General features: G+C 43.3%; 1 protein-coding gene across 7 annotated transcripts in view; it reads left to right on the top strand.

Moving 5' to 3' along the window:
- Positions 1-12332, top strand: part of FGGY (FGGY carbohydrate kinase domain containing) — a 419663-nt gene that overhangs the window by 226190 nt on the left and 181141 nt on the right. For all 7 annotated transcript variants that reach the window (XM_049617075.1, XM_049617074.1, XM_049617072.1 and 4 more), the window contains one exon: positions 8524-8627. In XM_049617075.1, coding sequence (XP_049473032.1) covers positions 8524-8627 — 104 coding nt within the window. The remainder of the gene's footprint in view (positions 1-8523; positions 8628-12332) is intronic.

Below are 12332 nucleotides of genomic sequence, written 5' to 3'. Positions count from 1 at the left end.
CCCTTTAAACTTTCTGCTTTAAAGAAGCTGATACTTGATCGTCATATGAAGGGCCCCAGCAGTGTTGAGGGCTGTGCTTGTCAAAATCGTGTCTCGTGAATTGTTTCCTGATGTACGAGTGCAGCCTGTGAGTCCTCTATGGATTGTGAAATGTATTTATTCAGAAAGAGAAATCTCCTTCTGCCCTTTGTTGCTTTCCCTGCTTTGGGCCTCTTTTCTCAGGGAAGGCCCCTCCAAGCTCTATGTGGCCAAAGGAAGAATGAGATATGTCAGCTCTTGGATTCATGTGGCCTCACAGCGGGCATCAGCTACGCACTGCTATTGAATAGGGTGGACGTGAGGCAGGGTTAGAGGGTCTCTCCTGAGAGAAATTGGACATGACCTGCCTCTTACCCATGTTAGACATGCCTGACCTGAGGTTATGCACATCTCGGAGCTTGAGAATGTAGGATTTGGGGATGCATTTTTCTGCCTTCCTGTTGCCAGGAAAGGGGAAACTTGACTTGGTTGTTTGAAGAAGCACCGTGTGTATTGTGTACTGAGAATGGCTGAGAAAGGATCTCCATTTATGGTCCATGTCTTCCGTTGTGAATGTGATGGAACACTTCAAACTATGATGTACTATGGCAGAATGTATGGCTAAAACTCAGATTTTCTAACTCTAAACCCATGGCTCTTACCAATGTTCCATGGCGTGCCAACACTTAGAAAGGTATTTCCTTTATATGAGACAGTCTAACATCAAAAATTGGAGTAGAGAAAGAACATGGGCTTTGGAATCGGGCAGGACAAGGTCAAATCCTGACATTCCTCCTTCTATCTGTATCACCTCGGGCCTGTTACTTGAACTCTCTGATCCTTTCCTTCTGCATATGTTGAAGGGGGGGGAAGAATATGTATGCTTTATGGATGTTGTGGAAATTAAATGAGATAACATTTAAAGAGCTTAGCCCAGAACTCAGCCGATCTTAGATGTCTTACATGTTTGCTAGAAAGACACGAAAGGAGACCACTATCTCTTGGGAAATAATTCAGATGATGTTGATGCTGATGATGAGCTGGTGCTGGGGTCACTGTGGTAGTGGTGATGGAGACATAGCTACCATTAACCAAACTTTTATTTTTAAACATCTGCTCAGTATCAGAGCAACCATATGACATTGCCATTTTCTTCATTTTATAACAGGTCTTCCTGTCTCCAAATTACACTCCTCTCCTATACGACACCCTAGTTCTCAGAGTCCAAGCCTAGAATATCAACAATGAATCTACTGGAGAAGAAACAAAGAAATATTTGTCACAGACTTCTTTTTTCCCCCATTTTGCTATTTGAAACCCCATGAGATATGCTTCGCCTGTGCTTTATGTATGTGGAGCCAGTAAATATAGGTCATCATCAGAAATTCCTTGAACTTATTTATAACACTGTGGACCAGCAGTGGCTATGCTCTCTTCTGTCAGGGATCTCAGCATCAGCATCTTTAAGACATCAGTATTTTGAGATAGATAAGTAAATATCAGCCACTAATTATTGGGTTTTTACCTTGGAGAAAAAGCCCAAGAACCAGCAGTTTGAAACCAGACTACCTGGATATGAAGCCCAGCCCTGCTTCTTGTGAGCTTTGTGAAGTTGGTTAAGTTACTCTCCTCATTTGTAAGCTTCCATTTCCTCATCTCTGAAATGAGGTTGATAACAGTTGGAAGAATAAAATGAGACATGCATGGGGAGAGCGTGTGTAAAACGAGCTCAATTCATACTAGCTCATATCTAGGGTTTCTTCCTGTGCAAAAGCCTTTGTGCCCTGGATGGGGAGCTCTGTCACTCAGGGTCCACCCAGAAAAATGTAAAGTGCTCTAAGTATTTAACAAATAGAATTTAGTACACATAAAAAAGGTGACCCAGATCATGAAGGGGCCAAGAAGGGCTATATCCCCATAAAGCAAGCTGGAAATCAGCGAAATAGAAGCTGCTACTACCCCTTTAGGCTAGAGGAACAAAGGAAACAGGTTACCAGAGTCCAAGGGTGGCAGACACCAGCAGATGTTAGAGCCATGCGGCCGTCAGCAGGGCTGAAGTCATCATGCAGGAGGAGACATGCTTTGGCTCTCCGCTTCCTGCAGCCCTCAGATCTCCCAGCCGACCTTGGCTCACTTGGAGTCTGGGAACCGCAGTCTGCAGGAACCCACGGTACTGAGCAGAGCAGAGGACTTGATGAAAGCCAATAGGAAGTCTTACAGGCTCAGTCTCGGACCTCAGTTGCCTGATTGCTGAGACCTCACTGCTGTGATAACCACCACGGAAAGTTTGAAAGAGTCTTACTCCCCCCTGCTGATGGGCCTCTGATGAACAATGGCTGAGGTTTTCAAGTTGCTGTGCTTGGGAAGGTAGAATTTGGAAAAAGCCTTGGAAAAACCTAGAAAGTTGTTGGAATGTAAGGGCCTGTCAGTGGCCCTCTAGATCCTGCTTTCTGGAAAGGCCTGCTTGCCTGGGCAGCCAACACCTTTAATATCTGGGGATTTGTGGTCCGAGGAGGCACCCCCAACCCCGCCTTTCCCCTGGCCGATTCCTGCAGGATGCAGCAGCGTAGACCCACTTCCTGGGGAAACCTCCCTGAACCCCTGCCTGGGAGCTCAGCTGTCCTTGTGGTCCCCACGCCCTGTCTGTCCTGACCCCCTGCATTGAAGTGCTCCGTTTAGGGCTGTTTCCATCCCACCACACTGTGAGTACCCCCGAGGACAGGGAGTTGTCGTCTTTATCCCTGCACCCCCACAAATCGGTACTTTGGCCTCCTGGTCTGCACTAGCGACTCTGTGGAAGCTCCACTGCTAAGCATGTGGATAAGGCAGGCCAGTTTCCAGAAGCTTTTATTATAGAAGAGGCAGGCAGTGGAGGGTTCTTAAAACCACCAGTGTCTCGTGTGCCAGGGATGTTCAAGGATGGGTTTGAATATTGAACAGGGAGACTCCATCTTTCCTGGAGGACCAGGGAAGCTGCCTGAGGAAGTAACATTGGAGTGAGGAATGGACAGGAGTTAGCCTGGCCAAGAAGTAGGGGAATGGCATCTGAGGTAAGGGAGGAACAAGTGCAGAGGTCTTGAAGTGGGAAAGAGAGTTGAGAGTGGGGGGCGAGGCTGGCACTGCATGGAGCTGGGGAGGTCAGCGGGAGCCCAGGCTCGGCCCTGCCTCAGCGTGCGCTACGTCCTGCCTGTATTGTCCTGAGGAATGTTTGCAGCTCCCCCCTCACGACACCTGCTATATAGCATTGTGCATAGGAGATACTTGCTGGAGGGGCGCCTGGGTGGTCAGTCCATTAAGCATCGGACTCTTGGTTTCTGCTCAGGTCATGATCTTGAGATTTGTGAGTTCGGGCCCTGAGCTGGGCTCCGTGCTGGCAGCAGGGAGCCTGCTTGGGATTCTTTCTCTCTCCCTCTCTGCCGGCCCCTCCACCACTCACAACCCGCCGCACCTCAAAATAAATAAATAAACTTTTTTTTTTTAAAGAAGATGCGTGTTGGCCATTTTAATAAATGATGCGCAATTCTAGGGTCTAAATAGTCTTTTTTTTTTTTTAAGGGAGAAAAACTCAGGGTGCCTGGGTAGCTCAGTCTTTTAAGCTTCTGCCTTCGGCTTAGGTCATGATCTCATAGTTCATGAATTCAAGCCCCACGTTGGGCTCTGTGCTGACAGCTCAGAGTCTGGAACCTGCTTCAGATTCTGTGTTTCCTTTTCTCTCTGCCCCTCCCTGGCTTGCGCTCTGTCTCTCTCTCTCAAAAGTAATTAAACATTTTTAAAAACTTTTTAAAAAAAGAGAGAAAAAGTCATTTAATTGTATCTACCAGGCAATCTTTCAGTACAAAACAGAGGTACAATTTAGATCATAGCTTTGACGGTCCATTTTGTGGTCTGTTATGAAAACTCTAAATTTTGAGGATACAAAGGCAACATAAGGAAGCAACTGCCACAACATTGTTAGGATTAATTCAGCTCATCTGGCCAGTTGTGTGAGCTCTGGGTCATTGGCCATAAGTACATTTACCAAAAATCACTTTATCTACATAAAGGCCAAGAGGCTGAATTCACTTTAACTCTTTAGTTGATATTTACCTTCATAATAGCATATAAAGGAATGTTCAGTTTGCTTGCCCTAACTCTCTGCTACTGTCACAAGAGACTGAGAGGCAGAGAAAGGAACAACGAGGCTTAAAGTCTTCAAAGTCTCACTGATAAAGAATACATTCGTTGCAATTATATTCTTTTTTTTTTTTTTTTTTCATTTAAATCAAAGCTAGTCAGCGTATGGTGTAATAATGATTTCAGGAATAGAATTTAGTGATTCATCACTTAAGTGTAATACCCAGTGCTCATCCCACCCAGTGTCCTCCCTAATGCCCCTCCCGCATGTAGCCCATCCCCCCAGCCAACACCCCTCCAGCAACCCTCAGTTTGTTCTCTGTATTTAAAAGTCTCTTATGGTTTGTCTCCCTGTCTGTTTTTATATATTTTTTTGCTTCCCTTCCCTTATGCTCATCTGTTTTGTATCAAATTCCACATATGAGTGAAATCATATGATACTTGTCTTTCTCTATTTTCGCTTAGCATAATACATTCTAGCTCCATGCACATTGTTGCAAATGGCAAGATTTCGTTCTTTTTGATTGCTGAGTAATATTCCAGTGTGTGTGTGTGTGTGTGTGTGTGTGTGTGTGTACATATGTATGTATGTATGGTATGTATACCATAGCTTCTTGATCCATTCATCTGTTGATGGACATTTCGGCTCTTTCCATACTTGGGCTATTGTCGATAGTGCATCTCTAAAACTTGGGGTGCATGTGCCCCTTTGAAACAACACTCCTATATTCTTTGGATAAATACCTAGTAGTGCAATTGCTGGGTTGAAGACTAGTTCTATTTTTAATTTTTTGAGCAATCTCCATACTGTTTTCCAGAGTGGTTGCACCAGTTTGCTTTCCCACCAGCAGTGCATAAGGATTCTTTTTCTCTGCATCCTTGCCAACATCTGTTGTGTCTTCTATTGTTAATTTTAGCCATTTTGACAGGTGTGAGGTGGTATCTCATTGTGGTTTTGATTTGTATTTTTCTGATGATGAGTGATGTTGAGCATCTTTTTATGTGTCTGTTAGCCATCTGGATGTCTTCTTTGGAAAAGTGTCTATTCATGTATTTTACCCATTTCTTCACTGGATTATTTACTTTTTGGGTGTTGAGTTTGGTAAGTTCTTAATAAATAGATTTTGGATACTAACCCTTTATCTGATATGTCATTTGCAAATATCTTCTCCCATTCTGTCAGTTGCCTTTTAGTTTTGCTGATTGTTTCCTTTGTTGTGCAGAAGCTTTTTATTTTGACAAAGTCCCAATAGTTCAATTTTGCTTTTGTTTCTCTTGCCTCTGGAGACACGTGGAGTAAGAAGTTGTGTGCAACATCAAAGGGTTTGTTACCTGTTTTCTCCTCTAGGATTTTGATGGCTTCCTGTCTTACTGTTAGGTCTTTCATCCATTTTGAGTTTATTTTTGTGTACGGTGTAAGAAAGTGGTCCAGGTTCATTCTTCTGCATGTTGCTGTCCAATTTTCTCAGCACCATTTGTTGAAGAGACTGTCTGTTTTCAATTGCATATTCTTTCCTGCTTTGTCAAAGACTAGTTGGCCATATGTTTGTGGGTCCATTTCTGGGTTCTCTGTTCTGTTCCATTGATCTGAGTGTCTGTTTTTGTGCCAGTACCATACTGTCTCTATGATTACAGCTTTGTAGTATAGTTTGAAGTCCGAGATTGTGATGCCTCCTGCTTTGGTTTTCTTTTTCAAGATTGCTTTGGCAATTTGGGGTCATTTCTGGTTCCATACAAATATTTGGGTTGTTTGTTCTAGCTCTGTGAAGAATGGTGTTATTTTGATATTTATTTTGGTAAGGATTGCATTGGATATGTAGATTGCTTTGGGTAGTATCAACATTTTAACAATATTTGTTTTTCAGACTCATAAGCATGGAATGTTTTGCCATTTTTTTGTGTGTCTTGTTCAATTTCTTTCATAGGCTTTCTATAGTTTTCAGCATATAGATTTTTCACCTCTTTGGTTAGGTTTGTTCCTAGGTATTTTATGGGTTTTGGTGTAATTGCAAATAGGATCGATTCCTTGATTTCTGTTTCTGCTGCTTCATTATTGATGTATAGAGATGCAACCAATTTCTGTACATTTATTTTATATCCTATGACTTTGCTGAATTCATGTATGAGTTCTAGCAGTTTTTTGGTGGAGTCTTTTGGGTTTTCCACATAGAGTATCATGTCATCTATGAAGAGTGAAAGTTCGACTTCCTCCTTGCTGATTTGGATGCCTTTTATTTCTTTGTGTTGTCTGATTGCTGAGGCTAGGACTTCCAATACTGTGTGAGAATGGACATCCTTGTTATGTTCCTGACCTTAGGGGGAACTCTCTCAGTTTTTTCCCACTGAGGGTAATATTAGCGGTGGGTCTTTCATATGTGGCTTCTATGATCTTGAGGTGTGATCCTTTCATCCCTACTTTCTTGAGGGTTTTTTATCAAGAAAGGATGCTGTATTTTGTCAAATGCTTTCTCTGCATCTATTGAGAGAATCATGTGGTTCTTATTCTTTCTTTTATTAATGTGATGTATCACATTGATTGATCTGTGGATATTGAACCAGCCCTATATCGCAGGTATAAATCCCACTTGATCGTGTTGAATAATCGTTTTAATGTATTGTTGGATCCAGTTTGTTAGTATCTTGTTGAGAATTTTTGCATCCATGTTCATCAGGGAAATTGGTCTTTAGTTCTCTGGTTTTAGAATCGAGGTAATGCTGGCCCTGCAGAATGAATTTGGAAGTTTTCCATCCATTTCTATTTTTTGCAACAGCTTCAAAAGAATAGGTGTTCTGTCTTCTTTAAATGTTTGGTAGAATTCCCCTGGAAAGCCATCTGGCCTTGGACTCTTGTTTGTTAGGAGATTTTTGATTACTGACTCAATTTCTTTACTGGTTACGGGTCTGTTCAAATTTTCTATTTCTTCCTGTTTCAGTTTTGATAGTTTATATATTTGTAGGAATTTGTCCATTTCTTCCAGTTTGCCCAGTTTGTTGGCATGTAATTACTCATTATCTTCTCTTATAATTGTGTATCTGTGGTGTTGGTTGTATACTTTCCTCTTTCATTCGTGATTTTATTTATTTGAGTCCTTTCCCTTTTCTTTTTGATCAGTCTGGCTAGGGGGTTATCAATTTTGTTAATTCTTTCAAAGAACCATCTCCTGGTTTCATTGGTCTGTTGTTTTTTTTTTTTTTTAATTCGATATCATTGATTTCTGCTCTAATCTTTATTATTTCCCTTCTTCTTCTGGTTTTGGCCTTCATCTGCTGTTCTTTTCCCATCTTTTTTAGGTGTAAGTTAGTTTGTATATTTGAGAACTTTTTTCCTTCTTTAGGAAGGCCTGGATTGCTATGTCCTTCCTTCTTATGACCACCTTTGCTGTATCCCAGAGGTTTTGGTCTGTCATGTTTTCATTTTCATTGGCTTCCATGTAGTTTTTAATTTCCTCTTTAATTTCTTGTTTAACGCACTCATTCTTTAGTACAGTGTTCTTTAATTGGAGGTATTCATGGTCTTTCCAAATCTTTCTTGTGGCTGATTTCGAGTTTCATAGTGTTGTGGTCTGATATCGATCTTTTTATACTTGATGAGGGCTGATTTGTGTCCCAGTATGTGATCTGTTCTCAAGAATGTTCCATGTGCATCTAAATAGTCTTCTTAGCTCTATCATCACATTTATAACTTCATTTATCTGGGAGGTATCAACAAATAACAGTCTGGAGAAGAAGCCTGAGCTTATACCGTTTATGAGAAAGTCTCCGTTATCTCGCATTCATTTAACAGAAACTCGCTGTCAGTCACCCTACCCTTTACATTGAGAGTTCTGTGATGAGTAATTGTAAGAATGGGGACCTAGAGAGACCAAAAAGATTGAAATCATCAAACAGCTCAGGTGCCTTCTTTGAGATTGAAATGTGTTGTGCTAAATCAGGTCCATTCAGCTCTGCCCTTTACTAGCAGTGTGACCTTGGTCATGTCACTCAACCTCTTCGTACCTCCGTTTCTCCACTAATGTGTGTGGCATTACTAATACGAACTTGAGACAGGGTTAATATAAAATGAGATCGTCCATGTGAATATGCAGCATGGTGCCCTGGTATTTCCTGGGCACAAAATCGCCAATAGCTTCACCTTTTATTATTCTAATTACAGTTACTATTAATACTACAATGTTAGATACTATACATTGACCAGAATCGAGCATAGACATAATGTGCTTCCTAGCTACTTGGTGGCAGGCAAGTATGTTCTGTTGGTTTCCATTTGAGACTGGCTTACACAGGAATGCTTTCTTAACATTTAGTTATAAAAAGGAGTGTTGTATGCTTGTTCTTGGCTTTCTTTTCTCGTTTTTTTTTAAGAGGGTTTTGTTTTATTTTGCTTTCTCGCAGGAGTGATTGGAGCAGATGTGAGAGGGCATGGCCTTGCCTGTGAGGGACAGCCAGTGACGTCACGGCTGGCTGTCATCTGTGGAACATCTTCTTGTCACATGGGGGTGAGTCTGAAGGGCTGAGGGCGGGGCCACCACAGGGGATGGGTGGGGGGGGCAGCCCAAGAGGAGATGTAAATGGCTGGCCCCTCCTTTGCCCTTCAATTCCTTCCCTTCCTGCTGCCTGCCTGCTCTGTTTACCACAAGCCCAGCCCTTCTTCCAAAAGCTGTGTTTAAATTTGCCAGATCTTTCTTTTCCCCCTGAGCTAGATTCTTAAAAAGTATGAAAAGGTTTGAGTCTGTCTTTGACATCAGCCTGGTTAGAGAGCTCAGGCGTGAGTGAAATTGGATCCAAAGATGGCAATGCCTTGCTCCCAGGCTGATCTGTCCCTAATGGGTCTCTGAGTCTCCTCTGCACAGGGGTGTCTGTTTTCCTTGGCCACGGGGCTCTCTCCCAATCAATATAAATCCATCTCCCTAGAAGCAGCCTGATGATCTATAGAATTAGGCTGCGTATCATGACTTCAAAAGAACACTGATAAGCAATTTTCACTTTGTTAATTTTTCTCCATGAATTAGTGGAAAGGCGTTCTCCAAGATTGCAGTTAAAATTTAGTGCCTGCCCTAAAATTTATATCTTCTTTAAATGCATGAGTCTGAAAGCATTCCATTTCGATAAGTACCCATTTCTACCATATTTTTATTTAAAAGTCATTACTCTGTTAAACTTAGATGGACGACTCCTTGGATGTTTCCCAGATGAGTAAAATAGAGAGAGGGCGGGGGGAGGAGGCGGAAGGCGGGTGAGGATTAGAGTGGACACAGTCCGGGGCCGAATCTCTGTAGCCATGGAAGGAATCATGTGCCGTGTCAAATGTGGGGCCTAGTGACAGTAGGGCCTAGTGAGCCTTTTTTTTTTTTTTTTTTTTACCATTAAATATTCTGATTGAGTAAATAGTGATACATCTACTTACGTATGGATCCCCTCTTCTCGTGTCCAGAGCTGTGCTCAGCCTTGGGGACGTGAGGGTGACATGAAGGCTCCTGTTGATGAGGCATGGTTACAGCAGCCATTACAATACAGTACAAGGCCCCGGGGTATCAATTTGGATTGAACTTGTGATCCTGAGCATCTGCGATATGCCGACATTGTGCCTGGCTTCCCAGCGCAGGGGGATGATGGAGCCAGCCCCATTGGTTTCCAGTTTTAGTCCCTCTGCTTACTAAGTATGGGCCCCCTGGCAAGGCACCGACCCCCTCCAGGCCTCAGATTCCTTATCTGCAAAATGTGGAGATCTCTAGTACATGGCTCCTAGTGTTATGATCAGGCGATGAGGCTATGTGATGTGCTTCCCATGAAGTAAGTTCCTCACAATGGTTAGCTCCTGATGACTAGCACTGATGCTGTTGGGCAAAAAGGAGACAGTGACTGACTCTGTCCAGGAATGGTCCAGGGTTAGGGACACCTTCCTGAGGGGACCCTTGTGTTAGACCTTCAGGTCATAGGTTTCCTTGACCCTGCCTTTCTCCCGGCCAAAAAAAAAAAAATTTTTTTTCCTTTTATTTGTTTCTGTGGACAAGGTTTTAAGTGGGACTTCTTTTAAAAATTTTTTGGTAACGTGTATTTATTTTTGAGACAGAGAGAGAGCATGAGCAGGGCAGGAGCAGAGAGAGAGGGAGACATAGAGTCTGAAGCAGGCTCCAGGCTCCGAGCTGTCAGCACAGAGCCCGACACGGGGCTCGAACTCACGAGCTGTGGGATCGTGACCTGAGCTGAAGTCGGACACTTAATCGACTGAGGCACCCAGGCATCCCTTTAACTAAGTTTTCAAAACCCCAGCCTCTTTGTCCCCTTAGCAGCCCTAATTGTAGGGCCCAGCTGTCCCTGAAGGAAGAGATCTGCAGAGGCCTCAGGCCGCCTCAAGCAGGAGGCACCCGTTAGGGCGGCTGGTCCTTATTTCCCTTGACACGAGTCTACACTGGTTAGCCTGTCTTAATTGAACACTGATTGAAACCTATTTAAATCATCCCCCATTTTCACAGGGACACATCTAATCTGGTTTCTCCTGTGAAATCTGAATTTTAGGCATTTTTACTACACTTAATTCGGATTTCCGAGCAAAAGCAAGTCCAAATGAATGTGAGGGACTCTGTCAGGTCTCCCCCCGCTCTCATTCTCCTTGTCTATTAATGGGGATAGTACTGCCTTTTCGTCTAGGATCCATTTTGCAAGTTAGGCAGCCAAGGCATAGAAAAGTCCAGAAATTTTCCCAGGGCCACAAGCTGTTAAGTGAGAGCTGAGAACTCAGACCTAGCTCCATCTCAATCCCAAACGCATTCTGCTCAGTGCCTCGCTGCCTTGAGCACAATTGTCCCGTAAAGACGTGGAGACGGCCTGGGCTTCAGAGCTGTGAGATTCAGGTTAAAGCCCTGCTCCTCCACTCTGTGGTCTTGTGACCTGAAGGGAGTTACTTAACTTCTCTGAACCTCTGAGCCTTCCTTCATCCCCTTGGGGTGATGCTGACTGTTTCATAGTGTTGCTGGTGAATGTGACTTGTGGACGTACATACCTAGTACATAACACTCAGAAATGGTGGAGATTCTTAGTGCATTTGCCTAGTGATATACAAGGCTCACTTGAAGCAACTGTTTGGGCTTTAACGAGTTTGATGGGCAGCTGCAGTTGGTTGCAATGAATTAGGGCCATAAAATGCCAGTTTATTATGGTCGTGTTGTGCTGGAAATAAAGTCCCCACCCCCACCTTGCTTTGTACTTGGGAGTGGGAAGGGACCTTCGGGGCCAAGGGTATTAATCATCAGCTTTAATGTTACGTGGTGAGGGCGAGACTGTGGTCATGCTGGCATCAGAAAGTGGCTTTGATCTTCCTCAGGTGCTGGGCGCCCAGGGAGCCAGCAACAATAACACCTTTGTGAGGTCTAGGAGAGGTGCAGGTCTAAGGAAACACTCCCAGGGAAGCTCAAGGACCCCCTTTGTTGTGGTTCTGGCAAACAAAACCACCAACTGTCAGGAAAAATTCACCAAACAGAACACAGGGACCAGAGGGGGCTCTGGGCTTTTCTAAAAGTGGTTTTCAACCTGGCCTTAAGGATTCTGTTTCTTCTTGTCTGCACACTACTGACTTTTTTGATTCAGTAGGTTGATCGAGCCAAAATTCCCAGGAATATTTTGTGCTTGATCCAGGCTGCCTCTTTCTAGATATGAATGAATGGATGGATGTCCAAGTAACCAAATGTTGATAAATACTTGGAAATTCCTCACCTCCCAGTCCCTGTTACTTCTAGAATCTAGAGAAAAAGCTTGAGGTTGAACATAAGACTTACTAATCAGGTCTTTGATATTTTGAAAGATAAGCGTGTGGGTTGTACATTTATCTTCCTTTAGATGTTTTAATTAACGGGAAAAAAAAATACGTGTTCTTTTTCTTAACTCCACGAAAGCAGGGCTGCTTGTTCAGAGTTAATTACCACCAAGTCACCAAAACCCAAGATAATACACAGCAAGGGTTAGCCAGGGGTTGAAAAGTCACGGGGTCAGATGGAGATTGATTCTTGCCATCGTTCCAGCACCCCTTTCCTTGACTTGTCAAGTCGGGTTGTAACTTGGCACCTTGTCTTGCAGTTAGCACGTCAGATGACAAGAGGACCCTGGGAAGTGGAACAAGTGTTGAGGAGGCAAGATTTGAACAGAACAATAGTTGTTGAGAGCTGGGAATTCTATCCGCATCTTAAATCACCCAGAACCGAAGCTTT

The sequence above is a fragment of the Panthera uncia genome (genome assembly GCF_023721935.1).
Source record: "Panthera uncia isolate 11264 chromosome C1 unlocalized genomic scaffold, Puncia_PCG_1.0 HiC_scaffold_4, whole genome shotgun sequence".
Taxonomy (NCBI): Eukaryota; Metazoa; Chordata; class Mammalia; order Carnivora; family Felidae; genus Panthera; species Panthera uncia.
The sequence above is the reverse complement of the archived record's forward strand: the minus strand, read 5'-3'. Positions and strand labels throughout refer to the sequence as shown.